The 21,253-nt window shown below is 39.7% G+C and overlaps 1 protein-coding gene and 1 pseudogene across 1 annotated transcript in view; both read left to right on the top strand.

The window, feature by feature from the left end:
• Positions 1–21,253, top strand: part of MICU1 (mitochondrial calcium uptake 1) — a 257,726-nt gene that overhangs the window by 42,336 nt on the left and 194,137 nt on the right. Inside the window, exon 2 of the mRNA XM_058299000.1 lies at positions 12,643–12,804. Coding sequence (XP_058154983.1) covers positions 12,644–12,804 — 161 coding nt within the window. The 5' untranslated portion in view covers position 12,643. The remainder of the gene's footprint in view (positions 1–12,642; positions 12,805–21,253) is intronic.
• On the top strand, positions 5,799–8,247 carry LOC101412312 (serine/threonine-protein kinase SIK3-like; annotated as a pseudogene).

Raw genomic sequence — 21,253 nt, 5'->3', positions numbered from 1 at the left:
GCAAATGTATGTGGTATAATCTCAGTATATAAAATAAACCATGGAGTGGATGTGGCTCAAGCAGTTGTGTGCCCACCTCTCACATGGGAGGTTTGCTTCTCTAAAGAAGACGAGCTAATGCAATGAGCTGATGCAATGAGCAGATTCAATTAGTAGACAGATGAGGGAGCATGGGGGTGGGGTGGGGAGTGAAGCAAACCATAATGCAAAGCATCCACATGCTGAGTACACATATACCTATGTATTTGCATATTATTTATATGTAAATTTATAGAAAATTTTCAGGAAAGATGCATACCAAACTCTTTTCTGAAGTTACTTCTAGGGAGAGAGGTGGAATTTCACGTGTGGAAAAGATACAGTCTTTATAAATTTCTGTACAACATTGTCAGCAATAAAAATGTATTATTCCTTTATACAATTAAAAATGTAAAAAAGAATAGACTTGCTCTTTCACACAAAAATATGTATCACGTCTATTAAATCAACATCCTCGTTATTTTTCCTCCTTTAGATCTTTCATTTATTGTCTTCCCCTAACTTGATTGCTCCAGGGCAGAAGAAAAATGAACGTGGTTTCCCAGGTACAATGATTCTGGCCTCAAGGGACCATTGGAAAATCATCACTGTTCCAGGAACAGAAGTTTGAATGAGATGTCAAGGCAGAAGGACCAGGATGTCACTAGGGTCCAAAGTCTGGTCCTTCAGCCTTGAAACTCTCCAAACTATATCTTATCAGTGCCTTGGAATTGATAAGATTCAAAGAAGCTACTTTAGACTAATTTCAAGGGAGACTGATTATAAACCAGATTGCCAATTTATTAATTTACCATGAGATATTATACCATCTTCTGATCAACATATTTTTGGCTCAGGCAATCTACATAGGAAGTCCCAAATAATAATCATAAGATTGCTTAGTGAGCATGGAAATAGAATAAAAGACAGAATATTTCAAATACTTGATGACTTTAAGCTAAATGGAGACTCAGTCCTTGACTCCTCAAGCTTTCAATTCAGGTAAATTAAACATTTTAGAACTTTAAAGTCTCATTTAACTGAGTTCTGAAGTTTTATTGGTAGCCAAATTTGGGTAGATCTTGAAAATTTATCTTGACCTCAGAGCTAGCAGATGTTGCTTTCAACAGCAGTGTTGGGTAACAGTTGTTAACAGTACAACAGTTGTATTTAGGCCAGTGCCAGAAATGGAAGAGCCAAGCAGTCCTTTAAATATGCATTTGTCAGAGGCCAGAGGTACAAGAGGGTAAGTCACATAGAAAAGTACAAACAGGTATCATCAGTCAGGATAATGATAATATCTAAAATTCCCATAATTTGATAAGTTTAATCAGGATGGGCACTAATCAAAAACTTGAGATATGGTCTTGATTCAAGTAAGGGTTATCTCACTAGGGAACCTTGCCATGATAGCCTCATTGCTGTGACATTACTGGGACTGTGCCCACAGGTAGGGCTGGTAAATGACTTTCTTAGCTGAAGAGATTATAACATCAGCCTTCTGTTCCTGCCTTTAATTTTTTTTTAATGAAAAAGCTTAAATAAAATCATCCCCAGAGGAACAATTAAATTTTATTTTCATCATCCATATTTTCTTTATAAATTAAAAAGCACCCACATGGATATATGAAAGTTTTAAAAGTTTTAATTGACATGCACATATAACCTTGTATTCTGCATTTAGATCTAAAAGAAAATGCTTGTGTGAACTGGTATATATTTAATGGTTTGCATAGAGAAATATGTAAACATAGTTTTAAAAATGAAATAATGTATGGTGAAAGGACTGTCTCTCATCCCATCCAGATCTCACCACTACTATGAGATCACTCCTTCCAGAGTTACTGTATAAGCACATTAAAATGTGTATTCTTATTTCCCTTCTTGTTATATAAAAGGTAGCATATTATATAAGTTGTTTTACATTTTGATTTTTTAAAGATAATATATCTTAGGAGTCTTTTCATATCAATACATAGAGAGTTTTTTCATTCCTCTTTTATAGTTACACAGTATTATCTTTTATAGATTTATCATACTTTAACCAATCTTCTCTTGGTGGACATTGGGATGGTTTTCAATCTTTTGCTGTTATAAACTGCGATGCAATGAATAACCTTATGTGTGTGTGATTTCACAGATGTGCAAGTGTATCATTAGGGTACATGTTCGGAAGTGAAATTGTTGGGTTAATGGATGCAGTTTATATATGTAATTTTGTTGGCATTGCTAAAGTGCTCTCCATAGATGTTTACCAATGTACATGTTCATCAGCAATGGCATTTCTATAGCATTGCCAAAAAGTATGTTTTCAAACTTTTAAAAACATTTCTCCCCTCCCCCCTTCCATTTATTTGTCTGCTCTCTTTATTCGCTGTGTGTTCTTCTGTGTCTGTTTTATTCTCATTAGGTGGCTCCAGGAACCCATCCTGGGACCTTCCAGAGTGGTAGAGAGGTGATCATTCTCTTGCATCATCTTAGCTCCCTAGTTCATTGCATATCATATTGTCTCTTCTCTGTATCTCTTTATATTGTGTCATCTTGCTGCATCAGCTCTCCTTGTGGGCAGAACCACTCCTGGGCAGGCTGCACTCCTGCACGGGGCAGCACTCCTTGTGCGGGGGGCACTTCTTTGTGGAGTGGCACTCCTACGTGGTGGACATCCCTGTGCAGGGTGGCACTCCTTGCATGCGGGAACACTCTGCATGGGCCAGCTTGCCACATGGGCCAGGAGACCCTAGGTATCGAACTCTGGACCTCCTATATGGTAGGCGGAAGCTCTATCCATTGAGCCACATCTGCTTCCCTGTTTTCAAACTTGAACTTTTGCTAGCTTGGTTGTAAAATGGTATCTCAGTATAATTTTAATTTGCATTCTTCTATTACGAGTGAGATTAAGCATCATTCTATAGTTTTGAGTCATTTTAATTTTTTATAACTATCTTTTTATATATTTAGACCAAGGTTCTGTTGGTTTGTGAAATATCTTAATATTTAATGGTTATTTTTAATATTTACATTATAGCATTGCATATCTTTTTTTGTGCTTGGACATTTGATCTCCGTTTAGAGTGTGACTGCTAAATGTATTTTGCTGAGACCATTTATTAAAAAGTATTTCCCCTTTATGTTAATTATTTAGAAATCGAGAATTCCATGATCCTTTATGTTCTTCTAATTACCTATGAGTAAACCATATAACTTATCTGGATCTCACTTCTTTCATATGTAAAATAAGGATATTGTATCTAATGATCTCTTGATTCTGTGGTCTTATGAAATCAATACCTTGTCTGATTAGTCTTACAACAATAGATACTGAAACGAAGCAATGATACATTGTTAAAGTGAAAAAGAATCTTGTCTTTTGGATAGAAAATGCTTTACCTTGATAACAAAATTATCTTTCAATTACCTCTCAACATTTCTTGGCTAGAAATACCTCTTCATGTTTTTTCAGTATACATCAAAGCTATTTCATAGAGGCATGTCTTATCTTTTTTTATTTCATTTAGTCCATATCATAAATGTACAGGTTAATATTCATTACTGCTTAACTGCTGCTAATAGACCTGTTCAGTTTTCCAGACTCAGTGGGAAAACTGATATTGTTATATCTGTTTAAATGGTCTTTCATCAAAAATTAATACTCAGGGAAGCAGATGTGGCTCAACTGACTGGGCTCCCGTCTACCATATGGGAGGCCCTGGGTTCGCTTCCCAGGGCCTCCTTGTGAAGGCAAGCTGGCCCACGCCTATGGAGAGCTGACAGCCCGCACTCATAGAGACCTGGTGCATCAAGATGACACAGCAAAGGAAGACAGGCAGACTTGGAAGAATGCACAGTGAATGGACACAGAGAGCAGACTGCAATCAAGCAGCAAGGGGGGGTGAAAAATAAATAAAATAAAACTTTAAAAAAAAAATTAACACTCAACTAGTTTCTTGATTACTACAAAGCAGGGAATTAACTTATAGTAGAATCTGTTTTCAGCATTATTTTTTCCCCTCTTTTATTTACCTGACATTTAAGAAAGTTACACTAAAGAAGACAAGTAGATAAATAGTTTGATATATGCTTTGGGGACTGAGATGATTAAAACCAGTGATCAAATGAGATATAGACAGTTATATTTGAATTACAACATAAAAATGTAAGTAGAATGTTAGTAAAACTCAGACCTTTCAAAGTTTGGAATCTCCTGGAGTTATAACATACAGAAATATATTCTCAAAACTAGTAAATCTTCTCCTACACTCTGATTTATTGGACTTACTCCACTCAGCTACATGGAGTTGAGGAATGTCAACCACCACACCATGGAGCCTAGAGTTCCTACAACTGAAAGCAGGAGGATTGCATCCAATATCCATGTGGAATTTAAATGCCCTCTTGACATAGATATGGAATGGACACAACCAAGCCAAGGTCCACAGGAAGGAGGAATACAGTAAGGATCAGAGTGGACTTAATGATATTCTATTCATGAACTATTGTGGTTAATAATCGAGAAAATGTGACATTGATGTGGAAAAAGAGGCCATGGTGGCTGCTGGGTGCAGGAAAGGGGAGGAAGAGAAGAGATGTGGAGGCATTCTCCGGACTTGGAGTTGTCCTGGGTGGTGCCCCAGGGACAATTACCGGATGTTGTATTCCTCCCATGGCCCACTGGATGGAACGTGGGAAAGTGTGGGCTATGGTGTGGAACACGGGACATGGGGTGCAGCGATGCCCGGAGATGTACTCACCAGACGCAATGGATGTGACATGATGATGGGGGAGAGTGTTATTGGGGGGGGGAGTGGTGGGGTGGGGGCGGTGGGGGCGAATGGGGACCTCATATTTTTTTAATGTAATATCTTTTTGAAAAATGAATAAATTGAGTAGAATTTGAAAATAAATAAATAAATTTAAGTATGTGAATTTAAAAAAAAACAAAAAACTAGTAAATCTTGGATATGTGATATCTTAGTACTGCCCCCCCCCCACCTAAGTGAAATAGATTAAGTTTTGTCATACAGGTTTTCACTAGAGGTATGAGAGCATTAAAAAGTAACAGGGAACCCTTAAACTTATCTCTGCAATTTTTCCTTTTACCAATAGGTAGACTTTTCCTCGAGGGAACATGAGCTTTCTTTATGTACATAGCTAGTTAATAGACTAGATAGATCACAGGTCATTGGATTCTTAGTCTGTTTCATTTTCTGTCATACCACTTAGATATTTTAAAAATGTTTTTCCTTTTTAATTTCCACATATTGATGTCTGTTAGAGACTAATAACTGTTTTGTTTCTCTCTGGAGTTTTTTTGTTTCATTCTCTTTTTTGGTTTATACACTAATCATTCTAATCTAGGCCCTCATTATGTTTTACCTAGATATTCAGGGTTTACTACTTCTCTGTTAACTTTCTGTTCATTCAGTTCTTTGCAGTTTATTCCAAACACTGCAGGATATAGATTGATATTCTTTAAGCAGTATTTTCATCATGTTCTTTTCCTATTTAAAAACTTCAGTAGCATTTCATTCTATTTGTGATCAAATCAACATTCTCAATCTGGCATTCAAAGGGTCTTCTCAGATGACCATGGTTTATCCCTTTGATCATATGTTTAGGTGTTCTCCAGATCTGATCAGATCTCCTAAGCTTATCTTCCAGCCTTATATACCCCTTACTTATTTCAGCTTTTGAGTTGGTTATTTGTTTTTCAAAATGAAAACTTCCCTTTTCTTTCTATTGTCAGTGATAATTAATCTTTTCTCCAGACAGGTGTTTTAGTCATGTTCATCTTTGCTGAAGCCAAAAGCAGTGCTATAGGTTGGAGAAATGTTAATTTAAGTATGAATCAGGGTATCCCAGCAACCAATCTCTTCACAGGCAACCTAGTAATAGCCTTCCCTCACCAACAGTGCCAAATCCAGACTCACGGTGCTGTATCTCACTCCCATTTTCCAGGCTTACCCTCCCGCAGTGCAGTCTTCCAATAGTAGCATGAGAATTGCTCCTCTCCTCTCAACGTGGCATTAACCTGCTTGGGCATGGCAGCAGCCTACCCAGTCCCAACAGGTGACCATCCAAGTACAAGAGCATGTTGACATGATCAGCAGTGTGCCAGGGATCACCACAGGCTCAGCCAGGTGGGGCATTTCCATCAGCCCCATATCTAGTGAGATCATATACAGCATCATACCAACCTGATGGGCACTGACTTTTGTCCAAGCAGCCTAGTGCTGACAGTGCAGAGGCCCATAGCTTGAACATGAATTGGCTCTCCACTGCTAACAATGACCAGGCACATTTGCACTCTGTTTTCAGACCAGTCCTGGGGTTCCCCCAGCAGCTATAGCCCTTCAACAAGAGTGGACTTCCCTCTAATCCAAGCCCAGAAAGTCTTTTCACTTGACCAATTCCTCACCTTCCCTCCCAGTGCACATTAGTAGGTGCCACACTATATCATATTGGCCTTACAGCAGGCCTGCTTTCCCCTATGCCACCAGACTATACAAGACACCAGCAGTACCCCATATCTTTCGAGGATAGTTCTCACCCCAGCACTCACTCACTGGCCACTCGGACATTTGGCTGTCCCCAGCAGAATTTGCACAGCTCATTAAAAGGTAGCAGCAGTCGCAGCAAGGGTATCAAGAATTGTTCAGGCCTACAACTGAAAGCAGGAGGATTGCATCCAGTATCCATGTGGAATCTAAGCCCCCTCTTGACATAGATGTGGAATGGACACAACCAAGCCAAGGTCCACAGGAAGGAGGAATACAGTAAGGATTAGAATGGACTTAGTGATATCCTATTCGTGAACTATTGTGGTTAATAATCGAGAAAATGTGGCATTGATGTGGAAAAAGAGGCCATGGTGGCTGCTGGGTGCAGGGAATGGGAGGAAGAGATGAGATGTGGAGGCATTTTCGGAACTTGGAGTTGTCCTGGGTGGTGCTCCAGGGACAATTGCTGGACATTGTATGTCTTCCCATGGCCCACTGGATGGAACGTAGGAGAGTGAGGGCTATGGTGTGGACCACAGGCCATGGGGTGCAGCGATGCCCAGAGATGCGCTCACCAGATGCAATGGATGTGTCATGATGATGGGGGAGAGTGTTACTGTGGGGGGAGTGGTGGGGTGGGGGCGGTGGGGGTGAATGGGGACCTCATTTTTTGAATGTAATATTTTTTTAAAAAATGAATAAATTGAGTAGAATTTGGAAAAAAAAAAAAAGAATCGTTCAGGCATATAAAGCAAGGGGATGCTGAAGGTCTGGTTTCCAATCTTGGGGGACAGAGTATGACAGAACTCCAGTCTTTTCCTTATCAAAATGCTGACTCATATCACCACTACCATACTAGCCCCCAACATGTTCTACACATCAGGATGTGAGACTATCTCACACATTTCCTTGCCCTCCCCAACCCATGAGTATGCTCACTATCTGGCACTAATGCATTCAGAGAGGATGGATAAGGACTTCTCATGTGAGGATGCCAAGCATGGCTTTCCAGATAGAGTTCAAATATAATGTATTTGGTTAATACTGAAAATTGCCATGACTGCCCTCTTTTCTTGAGTACCATGGTCCTGGGGACCCAGAATCTTTTCTATGAACTGTGAGCCATGCACAGGATTTGGAAATATGTCTGTATTGACATCAGCCAACTGCTGAATTCAGTAGAAAATGGTGACCAACTGAGAATCTGTCATAGGAAACTGCATGGATAGAAGTTCTCCAGGACAAGTGATGGAATTCCTGGATTACAGTGGGCCTGGGTACCTTCCACACCAATCAGTCAGTGAGCACCACAGGGCCCAGACTCTCCAGAAACACCATACAATCCAGAACAGCAACAATACTTACATGCAGCTGTGTAATTTACCAGGAAATCACTTAGTTCTGCCTGGATGTCAGGCACACTCCTCAAGTCAGTCCTCACTCATGGGGAGCCAGCAGTTGCAGGATGGGGAGAATGAAGGATGTGAAAGTCTGGAAGATCATAAGTTAGCAGACTTGACTGTTGGCAGCCAGCATTTAAACACCTCTTGCTATTCATATATGAGTGTTATAGACATTATTCTCAGCTACAGCCACCCCCAAGGTGTCCCTCAGCAGGGATCAGGCAGGCATGTAAGAGAAACAGAATTTTGTGTACAGCTTGGGAATGAAAAAGTTCATTTTAAACCAACAATATCCAGCAGCATTGCACCAAATTTCCATTGTTTCTCCCTATCCAGAATATCATGGCTTCTTTCCTCACATTTATTTTATCAGTACACTGTTCTTTTGAGTTCTGAGGGGGTTTTGCCATGTTTGCTTGCATGACCAAGTTACCAAGAAAATAGGAGGAAATCTGTGTTCTAAAAAATCAGTAGTAGAAAGCTCTAAGAATCAGTCCCTCAATGGAAGCAATCATTACCTGGCAAAAACTGACAGAATCAACTCTAGAATTTAATCCAAACTTACAGAAATCACAGGAGTGCTTAATGAAGAAAGCTGCTAAATTTCATTAAGAACATGTGACATTTTTGTTTACTCACAATCCTCCTTTTCCCAGCTTGTCCTTCCATTTCTGTGCTTGTGGAGACAGCCGCCCATGTTCCTGGGTGGCTCGCTGGTGCAGTAAAGGGTGGGATATGCAATTCTGACCTTGTTCTCAAAAGTTGTAATTATGCATTTTAAGCTGTCTGGTGGTTGAAGGACCAGTGTAGAGGCTGACCTTTGCTTTGCCACCCTCCCCTTGGGGTGGTTGTCTTTTTGGGCAGCATCAGATGAAAGTGTTTAAAGACGTATGCTGCCTCTGGCCACCTTAAGCAAGAGACAGTAGTCAGGGTAAGCAGCAGATGGATCCAAAAGCTTCAGAAGGAAGAGACTGAAGAGGAAGATTCCTGAGAGGGAAAAGGACTTGAAGAGCTGCTATTAGCTCCCAAAACAGGGCTTTTATGTATAACCAGAGATGGTGACAAGAAGAAAACTTCATTAGCATCTGCTTTGATTATGCATTAGCTTTTGTGCATATGGATGAACACACATAGCTGGTTATATAATTTTATGATTAGTATGTTCAGGAAATCATGGTTGCACATAAATTACAACATTGCATGATAGAAAAAGGGATGGATAACTCCACCCCAGGATGGGAATTTTACTATGTTAATTAAGCAAGTTTAAGTGAGGACAGCCAGGGCCGCCTTCTGTGCAGGTTCAGTCAACTGGTTGAAGTTGGTTTTCATACTTCATTGCTCTAGCAGGATGTTCTTAACCACAAGTAATGGAATCTGGCACCAAGAGAGGGTTGCATCTCGTTACTGTCTAATTTACATCTGATTCTCTTTGTTTCTTAGCAAGAGTGAGAGAAAGAACAAACCAGAATAAGGCAGGTAGAACTTACATCCATCACTACCACAAACACCAGGGAATCCAGAGTGCAGGGTACATGGCCAGGGCCAGATGCATGCTTAGAAAAGACCTCAGAGAACCTCAGATTTGCATTTCTGGCTGATCTTTGGGCTCTGCCCAAGCAGAAGATGAAGGCTGAAACAGAGTTGTGGGCTTAATGTTGAAGGAATACCTCAACTCAGAGTCACTCTGCAGAGACCAGGAGAGTATTTTTCTCTACTTTTTGACTCCAGAATTTAAGGAAATCTGTCAGCTTATTGATTGACTGCTGAGACAATGGAACCAAGACTTCAGTGACCACACACAACAAAGAATAATGTTTCTGTAAAAATAGTTTGTAAAAGCCACTAAACAAAAGGACAACTGCAGTCCATAACGATCAGCAAAAACAAACCCTGGGATGAAAGAGAGATCTGTTTTTCATATTATTATAATATTCATTCACTTTATTTGTAACCCACCCCCCAAGGTGGTTCTCTTGTCTGTCTCCTCATTGTTTGCTCCCCTTCTTCCGGAGGCACAGGGAACTGTACCTGGGACCTTCCCACATGGGAGGCAAGTGCCCAATGGCCAGAACCACATCCACTCCCTATTATAATACTCAAAATGTTCCCTTTCAACATAAAGTTACAAGGCCTAGCAAGAAATAGGAAAGTATAACATATTCACAGGAAAAAGAGAAATTGACAGAAATTGTCTCTGAGGACGCCTGGACATTGGGCTGACTAGACAAAGACTTTAAATCAACTATCTTAAATATGTTTTAAGAGCTAACAGAAACAATGGACAAAGAACTAAAGGCAATCAGGAGAATGATGTATCAACAAGTATAAATATCAATAAAGATATTAAAATTACAAAAAGGAACAAAAATTTAAGAGCTGAAAGTACAATAGCCGAAATTTAAAAGTTCACTGGAAGAGTAGTAGATTTGAGCAGGTTGAAAAAAGAATCAGCAAACTTGAAGATCATTCAGTTGGTATTATACAGTCAGAGATATGGAAAGAAAAAAAAGGAGAAAAATGAAAAGGCCTAAGGAACCTGAGGGACATCATCAGATGTACCAAACTATGCATGACTGGAGTCCCAGAAAAAGAAGAGAGAGCAAAAAGAATAAAAAGAATATTTGAAGAGATAATGGCCCAAACTTTGAATCTACACATCTAAGAAGGTGAACAAATAACAAATAGGATAAAATCAAAGAGATCATTCTGAGATACATTATAATCACACTGTTGAATGACAGAGTCAAAATCTTGAAAGCAGCAACACGGAAGTGACTTGTCATGTGCAAGGGTTACCCAGTAAGATTAATAGCAGGTTTCTATCAGAAACCATGGAGGCCATAAAGTAGAGTGATATACTTAAAGTGCTGGAGTCGAAAAAAACAACTGTCAGTGAAGAATTCTGTATCTGACAAAACTGTCCTTCAAAAATGAAGGTGGGGAGTGGATGTGGCTTAAGCGGTTGAGTGCCTCCTTCACACATGGTTGGTCCTGGGTTCAGTCCCTGGAGTCTCCTTAAAATAAAAACAAACAAGTACAGAAATGAAAAACCAACTCAGGAGACCCAGTGTGGTTCAGTGATTAAGTGCTGACTTCCCACATACAAGGTCCCAGGTTCAATCCCTAGCTCCAGTACCATAAAAATAGAGGTAAACTAATATACAATAGTAATACATGGTGTTAATATTGAGGGGGGGGGTATGGCAAAATATACGAAATGTGTGCTAGGTACAATAGTTTGTGGTAATAGTCTGATGAATTTCTTTCATAATATGTAACAAATGTTCCACAACAATTTAAAGTGTTTGTGAAGGGATGGTGTATGGGAATTCTGCACATTATGCATATTGTTTTTTTAAGTTTACAACTTCTCTATTAAAAAATATGAAGGTGAACTTAAAACATTTCCAGATAAACTTGGACTCTGGAGTCAAATTCTGGATTGACCACATCTTAGGTACATACTCTTGGGCAAGTTTCCACATGTATAAAATGAATTGTGCCTATTTCGAATTTATTACTTCTCCGTTCCAAATCCATTCTTCTTTGTTCTGCTTGTGATGCTGGAAATTTCTCCCTTTACAGCTTTTATTATACTTTCTCAGCAGAGGAACTGGAGGAAGAAGGGACATTTTTTCCTGATTCTTTTTTTTTTTTTTTAAGATTTATTTTATGTATTTATTCCCACCCTCCACCCCCCAGGTTGTTTGCATTTGCTGGCTGCTCTCTGTTCATTTGCTGTATCTTCTCTTGAGGAGGCACCAGGAACCAAACCTGGAACCTCTCATGTAGGAGAGAGGCACTCAATCACTTGAACCACCTCAGCTCCCTTCTTTGTTGTGTCTCTCATTGTCTTTCCTCTTTGTGTCTTCTTGTTGCTTTACCTTGTGTCAGCTTGCTACGCCTGCCCGATGGGCCTGCTCACTGCCCTGCCTGTCCTCTCCAGGAGGGACTGGGAACCGAACTGGGACCTCCCATGTGGTAGGTGGGAGCTCAGTCACTTGAGCCACATCCTCTTTCCTCTTCCTGATTCTTGTGTGTTCATTTCTCCTTTCTTCTGTGGTAAACAGTGGCCAGTAGTGCCTGGGATGTCCCATGGCACTCAATCCCTAGGGGGTTTTAGTGGCAGCATTCCCACATGCAGTCTCCCAATTAGCTCCATAGTGTGGTATCTCCCCATAGGTGACTGCCCCTGGGACCGCAAAGGGCACCTTCCTAGTGAGTTTCACTGGCCTGGCATCTCCCTGTAAACTGTTTACAGCATCCCACAGGGCAGTCAACAAGTTCTACTGGCATGTTGCCTTAGCACATTTCTCCAACATTCATGATTCTGCTCTTGCCAGTGAGGTCTGGATCTCAGCCCTAATGGGGTGACCATCTTACATATTTGCTCCTTTTTTAATGCTCTGTGTCAGCCCCAGAAGTCGCAGCTGTTTCCTATATATATCTGCTGTATCTCTATCCTTTAAACTCTTGTTGTGATTAATAATTCTTTATATGAAACTTTCATTTTTCATATTACCATGTGGTTTCTGTCTCCTTGAGTTTAAAATTAGTACCTTCTTCATAAGATTGTTATTAGGATTAAATGAGAATACATGCAAAATATTTATTATAATATCTTCCATAGAGTAAGTACTTAATCAATGTTTAAATCACCATTATTATTATCACTGTTGCCATCACTAACTAGGAGTAATGTTTCTACTTTTTGTCCACAGGATGTTTCGTCTTAACTCACTTTCCTCATTAGCAGAATTAGCTTTGGGGACTCGGTGGTACCATGGAGGATCACAGCCTATCCAGAGCAGGCGACGATTAATGATGGCAGCTTTCCTGGGAGCTTCTGCAATAACTGCAAGCACTGGTCTCCTGTGGAAGAGGTGTGTTATCTGGTCATCTTTTATTGGACATTAGTTCTCGATTAGCATATGAAAGGATTCCCCAACATTATGTTTCTCACGAAAGGACCAGGGCAGAGGTGGCCACAGTCAGGACTGCAGAGTGCATCCACACTGGCTTCCTCAGTGGTATTTGCATAAGTGTTCATGTTTGAGTTCCTTGTATGAAAGGCAATATTTGTAAACCACATAAGCTGTCAGCACCATAGAAACTCCAGTGATGTTCTTTTCTTCACATTGACATACTTGTAATACCTGGTATAACCTGTTTTGAAAGGCTCCAGCAGTGCCTTTAGGGATAAAATCCCACATCAGTATCTAGTTTGGCAGCTTCCCTAATTTATTTTCTTTTTTTAAAGATTTATTTTTATTTATTTCTTCCCCCTCCCCCACAGTTGTTGCTCTCTGTGTCCATTCGCTGTGTGTGTTCATCTGTGTCTGTGGCACTGGGAATCTGTGTCTCTTTTTGTTGTGTCATCTTGCTGCATCAGCTTTCTGTGTGTGGTGCCACTCCTGGCCAGGCTGAACTTTCTTTCGCACTGGGCGGCTCTCCTTACTGGGCGCATTTCTTGCGTGTGGGGCTCCCCTACGTGGGGGACACCACTGCGTGGCACAGCACTACTTGTGCGGATTAGCACCATCCATGCGCTAGCTCCACACAGGTCAGGGAGACCCTCGGTTTGAACTGTGGACCTCCCATGTGGTAGGTGGATGCCCTATCCATTGAGCCGAGTCTACTTCCTAGCTCACTTAATTTAACATCCATGAATTTCTTCTCTTTCACTGATAGAGCAGATGCCATCTTGGAGTCCTGGGTGTCTTGTCTCCTGCATGTACTTTTATTCTCCTGGTTGTCTCTGTTATCAGAAAGTTCATTTCTGGCTTAACTTTGTATCAGAATTCTTGCCCAAGTTATTGGGCACTTATAATATTTGTCTATGAAATAAGATGCCAAGGAAATAAATAGGAAACATTCTGCTTCAAAGTCTGCCTATCTCCTCTGCTGAACATTTTTAATAGTGGTTTTGGTATGGCAGTAGTAGTTTTAGAATATGAATGCTTTCTGGGGCTTTACATTTGGTGATCATATAAAATTAACTAATGATCCTTATACTTTTTCATCTTCTGACAACTTTTTCTTCCTAGCTAATTAAGCTTTCTTGGAGGGAAGAGAAAAAGTAGTGATCCATAGCCTTCTTTTTCTTAAAATGTACAGGCACTATTTTTCTGACTCTGCTTCTCCTTTTTTTTTTTTTTTCCAATCTTTCATCTGATTCACCCTGTCCTAAAGTTGCTCTCATTATGTTGGGTTTCTTGAAGAAGACTACATTTCATCTTTTATTTCCCCATCAATTCTATTGAAGAATAATTTACATACAATAAAATGCACCCATTTTAAGTATGCAGTTTGATGAGTTTTGGCAAATGTATATATAATTTTATAACCACTCCCATATTAAGATAGACAATATTTCCATTAAGTTTCCTCATGCCTCTTCTCACTCAGTCTCACAACCACTGTTCCAGGCAACCACTAATCTGATTTTTATCATTATAGATTAGTTTTCTCTTTCCAAAACTTAATGTAAGTAGAATCGTAAAGATTGTATTTCTGGGTTCTGGCTTCTTTCATTCAACCATAATTAAGCTTTCTCATTTTTTCTTGATTAGTTTAGCTAACTTATCTTTTTTCCCCCAAAGAATCAGGTTTTATTAATTAATTAGTCTTATTTTCTTGTTTCCTATGTTTTGCTTTTTTTTTTTTAAAAGATTTTATTTATTTATTTAATTTCCCCCCCTCCCCTGGTTGTCTGTTCTTGGTGTCTATTTGCTGTGTCTTGTTTCTTTGTCCGCTTCTGTTGTCGTCAGCGGCACGGGAAGTGTGGGCGGCGCCATTCCTGGGCAGGCTGCACTTTCTTTTCACGCTGGGCGGCTTTCCTCACGGGCGCACTCCTTGCGCGTGGGGGCTCCCCCACGCGGGGGACAGCCTTGCGGGGCACGGCACTCCTTGCGCGCATCAGCACTGCGCATGGTCAGCTCCACACGGGTCGAGGAGGCCCGGGGTTTGAACCGCGGACCTCCCATATGGTAGACGGACGCCCTAACCACTGGGCCAAAGTCTGTTTCCCTGTTTTGCTTTTATATATCTATTCCTTATTTATTTTCCTATGTTTGTTATTTGTTTTTAAAGATTTATTTTTTATTTATTTCTCTCCCCTTCCTCCCCACCCCCAGCAGTCTGCTCTCTCTATCCATTCGCTGTGTGTTCTTCTGTGACCACTTCTATCCTTATCAGCGGCACCGGGAATCTGTGTCTCTTTTTCTTGTGTCATCTCTCCGTGTGTGCAGTGCCATTCTTGGGCAGACTGCACTTTCTTTCACGCTGGGCGGCTCTCCTTATAGGGTGCACTCCTTGCATGTGGGGCTTCCCTACACGGGGGACACCCCTGCATGGCACAACACTCCTTGCATCAGTACTACGGGTCAAGAAGGCCCCAAGTTTGAATCGCAGACCTCCCATGTGGTAGGCGGACGCCCTATCTACCCATTGGGCCAAGTCTGCTTCCCCTATGTTTATTTTTCTAACCTCTTCGGTTATATATTTATTTTCATTCTTTTTTCTTTCTAAATTTAAGTATTTAGTGCTAAGAATTTTTGTTTGACTGCTATTTTAGATATACCTAACTGGTTCTGATATGTAGTGCATTCATTTTTTTATTGTCATCTAGTTTTGAATTCATCTTTGACCTAAGAGTTTAGGAGAGTTTTCATATTATGTGTGGCCTTCATCATTCCTTTTATCAGTTGATGGACTTTAGGGTTGTTGGCTATTAAGAATAATGCTGCTGGGAAGCAGCTGTGGCTCAATCAGTTGGGCTCCCGTCTACCATATGGGAGGCCCTGGGCTCACGTCCCAGGGCCTCTTTGTGCAGGCAAGCTGGCCCACGCCCACAGAGAGCTGGCGCAGCAAGATGACACCACAAAGGGAGACAAGCAGGCACAGAACGCTCAGCAAATGGACAGAGAGAAGACAGCAAACAAGCTGCAAGGGACGGGGGGGGGGGGGGGGGGAATAAATAATAAATCTTAGGGAAAAAAAAGAAGAATGCTGCTATGAATATTGTTAGACGTTTTTGTGTGGACAAAGGGCTTTTTATTTTCTTTTCCTTCAGTGGATTAATGAGGTTTCTTTTTTCTTTTTTTTTTTTAACTTTTTTTTTTTTTAAGATTTATTTATTTATTTATTTCTCTCCCCTTTCCCCCCACCCCGGTTGTCTGTTCTCTGTGTCTATTTGTTGCATCTTCTTTGTCCCCTTCTGTTGTTGTCAGCGGCCCGGGCATCTGTGTTTCTTTTTTTGTTGTTGTTGCATCATCTTGTGTCAGCTCTCCGTGTGTGCGGCACCATTCCTGGGCAGGCTGCACTTTCTTTCGTGCTGGGCGGCTCTCCTTATGGGGTGCACTCCTTGCGTGTGGGGCTCCCCTACACGGGGACACCCCTGCGTGGCACGGCACTCCTTGTGCGCATCAGCACTGCACATGAGCCAGCTCCACACAGGTCAAGGAGGCCCGGGGTTTGAACCGCGGACCTCCCATGTGGTAGACGGTCGCCCTAACCACTGGGCCAAGTCCGCCGCCAATGAGGTTTCTTTTTGCCAGCTGTTTGTGTCAAATTGATAGGGATTCTTTCTTTTTCTTCCTAGCTATTTCCTAACATGCTGTGGTGGCTTCATGGCAGGCAGGAATATTTAGAAACGTGAACCAAAGCAGGGAGATTTCAGGAATTAGAAACTGCATTAAGGAGACTAGTTCTTCAACAAATAGGATAGAATCACCTATAGCTTCAGAGCTAGGAGAGTAAGAGTAGGGGCAAGAAAGTCGATGATTTTATTTATGGGCATTTACAAATTAATGGTTTAAGAGGTCATATGTTTAAATGCAGATACTAAGCAAAGACCTGGGATCTAATGAATGATTATAGGTAATTTTTAGGAATAGTAATCCAGAAGCTGCTCTAATTCTAAGAGAAAATAATAAGTGGCCTCTAAGACTTTTTGATTGATGTATCTGAATGTCCAGGGATGTTCATAAACTAGAAAATTCCCCTGCTTGTCTTTGGTTGTGATTTTCCTTAATTGGAACCAATAGTATTAAAAGTGTCTTATACATAAATTACTCAAAATACGAGGGAAGTTAAGTACCATATATCATTTATTATGTTCATGAACTGAAATTAGGTTTACCTTTGCTCCCTCTAAGATAATACTGTGATCATTTTAAAATGCTCAATATTTGGTTGATTTTTTTTTTAAAGATAGATTATCTAATACAAGAATCATCTGAAAGTTAAAAAAAAAAATTAATGCAGGGATTTATTTATCTGTATTTCCCTGTCTAGAAAGATGTTTTAAGTACAAACTAACTCCTCTTAATATTTTTTAAAATCACACTCGAAATAAAAATATATATTAAAGCGAATTGGGGAGGCAAATGTGACTCAGGCAACTGGGCTCCCACCTACCACATGGAAGGTTGCTGGTTGCGATCCCAGTGCCTCCTAAAGAAGACAGCAAGCTGGCGCAATGGGCAGGCATGGCAAGCTGACTCAACAAGAGACACAAGAAGAAAAAACATAATGAGAGAAACAGCGAATCTGGGAACAGAGCTTCATGGTGCCTCTTAAAAGAAGACAGTGAGTTGATGTGATGGGCAGGCGCAGTGAGCTGACACTTAACAAGAGACACAGGCAGGAAAAACCTAATGAGAGACACATCAGAGCAGGGAGTGGAGGTGGCCTAAGTGATTAGTCACCTCCCTTCCACATCAGAGGTCCTGGGTTCGGCTCCCAGTGCCTCCTAAAGAAACAAGAAAGACAGATATAGCAAATGAAAAACAAGGAGGTGGAGAGAAATAAATTAAATTTAAAAAAAAAATTTTTTTAAGTGAATTGTAAAAGAAATTAACCTGTTGGAATCTCTAGGTAACTCCAACCAGATTGTAGCCTCTTTGGAGAAACTGACTTTATTTTTTTCATCTTTTTATCCTTTGACATAAAAGTGATTGCCTTTTCCCTAATGTGTCCTTAGTATGTGCTTGTTTTATTGACTTGAAAGGAGGAATTAACGTATTGATCCAGAATGGGTCAGGTTGCTAAAAGTGGAGTTGATGGGAATATTCCTGTATTACTTGATCTGAGTTTTCATTGTGTTTTTCCTTGTCCATGCTGTGATAACTCAGGTAAAGAGGCTGGAGGTAATATATGGTTTTCTAAGATTGTCATATTATTTAATTTCTTACTAATATTTTAAAAATCCATATGGCTATGAAAATGATTGTATCACTACAATGTGATTTAGGGAATATTTGAAGTATATCACAGAGCAAAAGTTATCTGTTTTATAGTTGATTTTAGGAGGCTACCAGAGCCTCTTAAAGTTTTATAGACCACATAATAATTTGTATTTTAGAGAACAAATGGCAAGTAAATGATTTGTATGAAAATGGAAAAGAAAAAGTGACGGAAAATAGAAAGGAAAAGTAGAATGATGGAAAGAATAGGAAAAATAATATCACTAAAATTACCTGCAAGTGAAATATTTATAGGCAGATACATAAAAATAAACTATGCTGTTAAATCAGATAGATGCAGCATAGTTAGAGAGTAAAGAACTTAAATAGCTTGCACTGTATGTCTTTTTCTTCATACTGAAGCTATTAAAGAAAATTAAAGAAAAGAGGGAAAAAATCTGCTCTGCTTTGTATTCCTATCCTTGGCACCTACTTCTACTCCTAGGAATTTACACCTAACATCTTTTGTAGCAGTAAGTTAAATCTTATCCTTCAAGTATAGCAACAAAACTATTCTCAGGGTGTACTCTAAATAAATAAAATTTCCATGTACTCCATTTTAGAATTAAAATTGTTAGCATGCATTCTTCTTCACTAGGTCTATGTTCAGGTATCATAACTATTTACAGCTCTTTTGCCTGTTGATGAACTAACCAGAAAGCAAACCCGAATGCTCAAATAGAATGTATTTTGCTTTCTGCCTTAAGAAATAATAAAGTTGGGAAGCAGATGTGACTCAGGCAGTTGAGCTCCTGCCTACCACATGGGAGGTCCTGGGTTTTGTTCCCAGTGTCTCCTGGAGAAGATGAGCCAGACAGCGAGCTGGCATGACGGGTAGGCACAGCAAGCTGATGAAACAAGTTGATGCAACAAGGAGATACAAAGAGGAAAGACAATGAGTGACACAACAAAGCTTGGAGCTGAGGTGGAAGTAGTGGTCTATTGTCTGGAAATTACAGCCCAAATGGGGAATCATCTATTTCTTAGTAAGTACAGTAGTTTGTGAATGTTTAGATTAATGCTGTATAAGTCTGAAGGACATCACTGTCATTCAGGCTATTAGAATCATCAGCATATCACTTAAACAGAATGAACATTTTCACTAGCAGGAGCCTTTGGCTTGATATTTGAAATAATACAAGCCTCTTTCAAGTGTGCTGATCATGATTTACCCCATATGTTTCATTGCTGTGGTCCACTGAATTATTTTCAGTTCATAGTTAACATTGAAGTGAACATTCTAATTATAACTATATTTTTGTTTGTTTTCATACATACACATTTTTAATATTTTTAATGATTTAAAAATTATAAGTCTCTGACTAAAATCACATGTAAATATCTTTTGCTACGATTTGTAAAGCCTGTTGTACAAAATGAAAGTTGTTTAAACTAACACAGTCATAAAAATTACAATCTGAATCATATATGCTAGAGTTTCTCAGCCTTAATACTGTTGACATTTTGGGCCTATCATTTTGGTCTAAGAGACTGTCTTTTGTATTGTTAGAATGCTTTACAGCATCCCTGGCCAGTGGCACCCCTTAGTTTTGACAACAAAAATATCTTCAGTCTTTGCTAAATGTACCCTGGAGAGCAGTAATAATCGCTACTGGGATGTTAGCATCTAATGAAAAGAATCCTAACTAACTGGTTTTTTTTGCTTTCTTTGTAGAATTTCCTATATGAAACAAACTTTCTGTGAACCTGGCCTTAAGAAGCATGAAATTTCTATTTTTGGTCCAGTTACTTTATCTATTCGTATTTTTTATATTCGCTTTATGTAACATTTATATTTCATCTTTTCTATAATTTATTATATCATAAACTATATGGCCACAAATGTTTCATAAAAAGGAAATTGCTATCTTGTTTTTAGCATTTACCTGTCTAGGAGGTGTCTAGGAGAGGGAAAATGACAGGTACAGGCCATTTTATATCTTGTCATAACTTAAAGAATTGTGTGGGAGAGGGTAAAATACAATGTAAACTATAATCCACACTTAGTGGCAATGCTCCAAAATGTGTTCATCAATTATAACAAGTATACTACACTAATGAAGGATTTGTAAATATGGGAAAATAGGGAAAGGGGGGAGAGGGGCATATGGAAATCCTTTATATATTTTTTAAAAGATTTATGTATCCCTCCCATTGTTTTTGTTGCTGTCTCCTCTCTGTGTCCATTTGCTGTGTGTTCTTTTGTGTCTGCTTGTCTTCTCTTTAGGCAGCACTGGGATCTGACTCTGGACCTCCCATAAGGTAGATAGGAGCCCAATCGCTTAAGCCACATCCGCTTCCCATGTATATTTTTTATGTAACATTTATGTAATCTAAATAACTTTTTAAAAAATTTAAAAGTATATGTATTAGTCAGCCAAAGGGGTGCTGATGCAAAATATGAGGCCATAAAGCATAAGTTACTTCCCACACCAAAGTCTATTTTCACATGTTGGAGCAAGATGACTGTTGACATCTGTGAGGGTTCAGGCTCCCTGGGTTCCTCCCTTCCAGGGTCTTGCTTCTCTCTGGGTTCAAGGTGCTCTCTTCCCGGGGCTTGCTTCTTCATTGGCTCAGGTTTCCTCTCTTCCCGGGCTTGCTTCTCTTTCCTCCATGTACTTACTTCCTGGGGCTCCAGCTTAAGACAGCAGCATCAAACTCTGACATCAAAACTCCAACATTAAAAACCCCCAACTCTGTCCTTTGCCATGTCTTTTATCTGTGACATGGCACCCTAATGACGTAGTGTAATCAAAGCCCTAATCATAACTTAATCACGCCAAGGTACAGACCAGATCACAAACATAATCCACTATTTTTGGAATTCATAACCATGTCAAACTGCTACACTGCATTACAAAAAAGGCTCAGAAATAATGTTAAGTAATAATGATAGTGTGTTAATGAACATTTTGCACTATACCCATTTAGATAGCATTGGCGTCAATATTTTATTATATAATGTTAAATTTGATGTTGGGTTTTGGTAACTTACCTATTATGGTTAAGTAATACCTCTCTAGTTGTAGTTTACTTACATTTTTATTTGAAATGACTGCTGAATTTTCTCAGAAGTCTTTTTAAC

This window comes from Dasypus novemcinctus, chromosome 6, assembly GCF_030445035.2.
Source record: "Dasypus novemcinctus isolate mDasNov1 chromosome 6, mDasNov1.1.hap2, whole genome shotgun sequence".
NCBI classification, from domain to species: domain Eukaryota; kingdom Metazoa; phylum Chordata; class Mammalia; order Cingulata; family Dasypodidae; genus Dasypus; species Dasypus novemcinctus.
The sequence above is the reverse complement of the archived record's forward strand: the minus strand, read 5'-3'. Positions and strand labels throughout refer to the sequence as shown.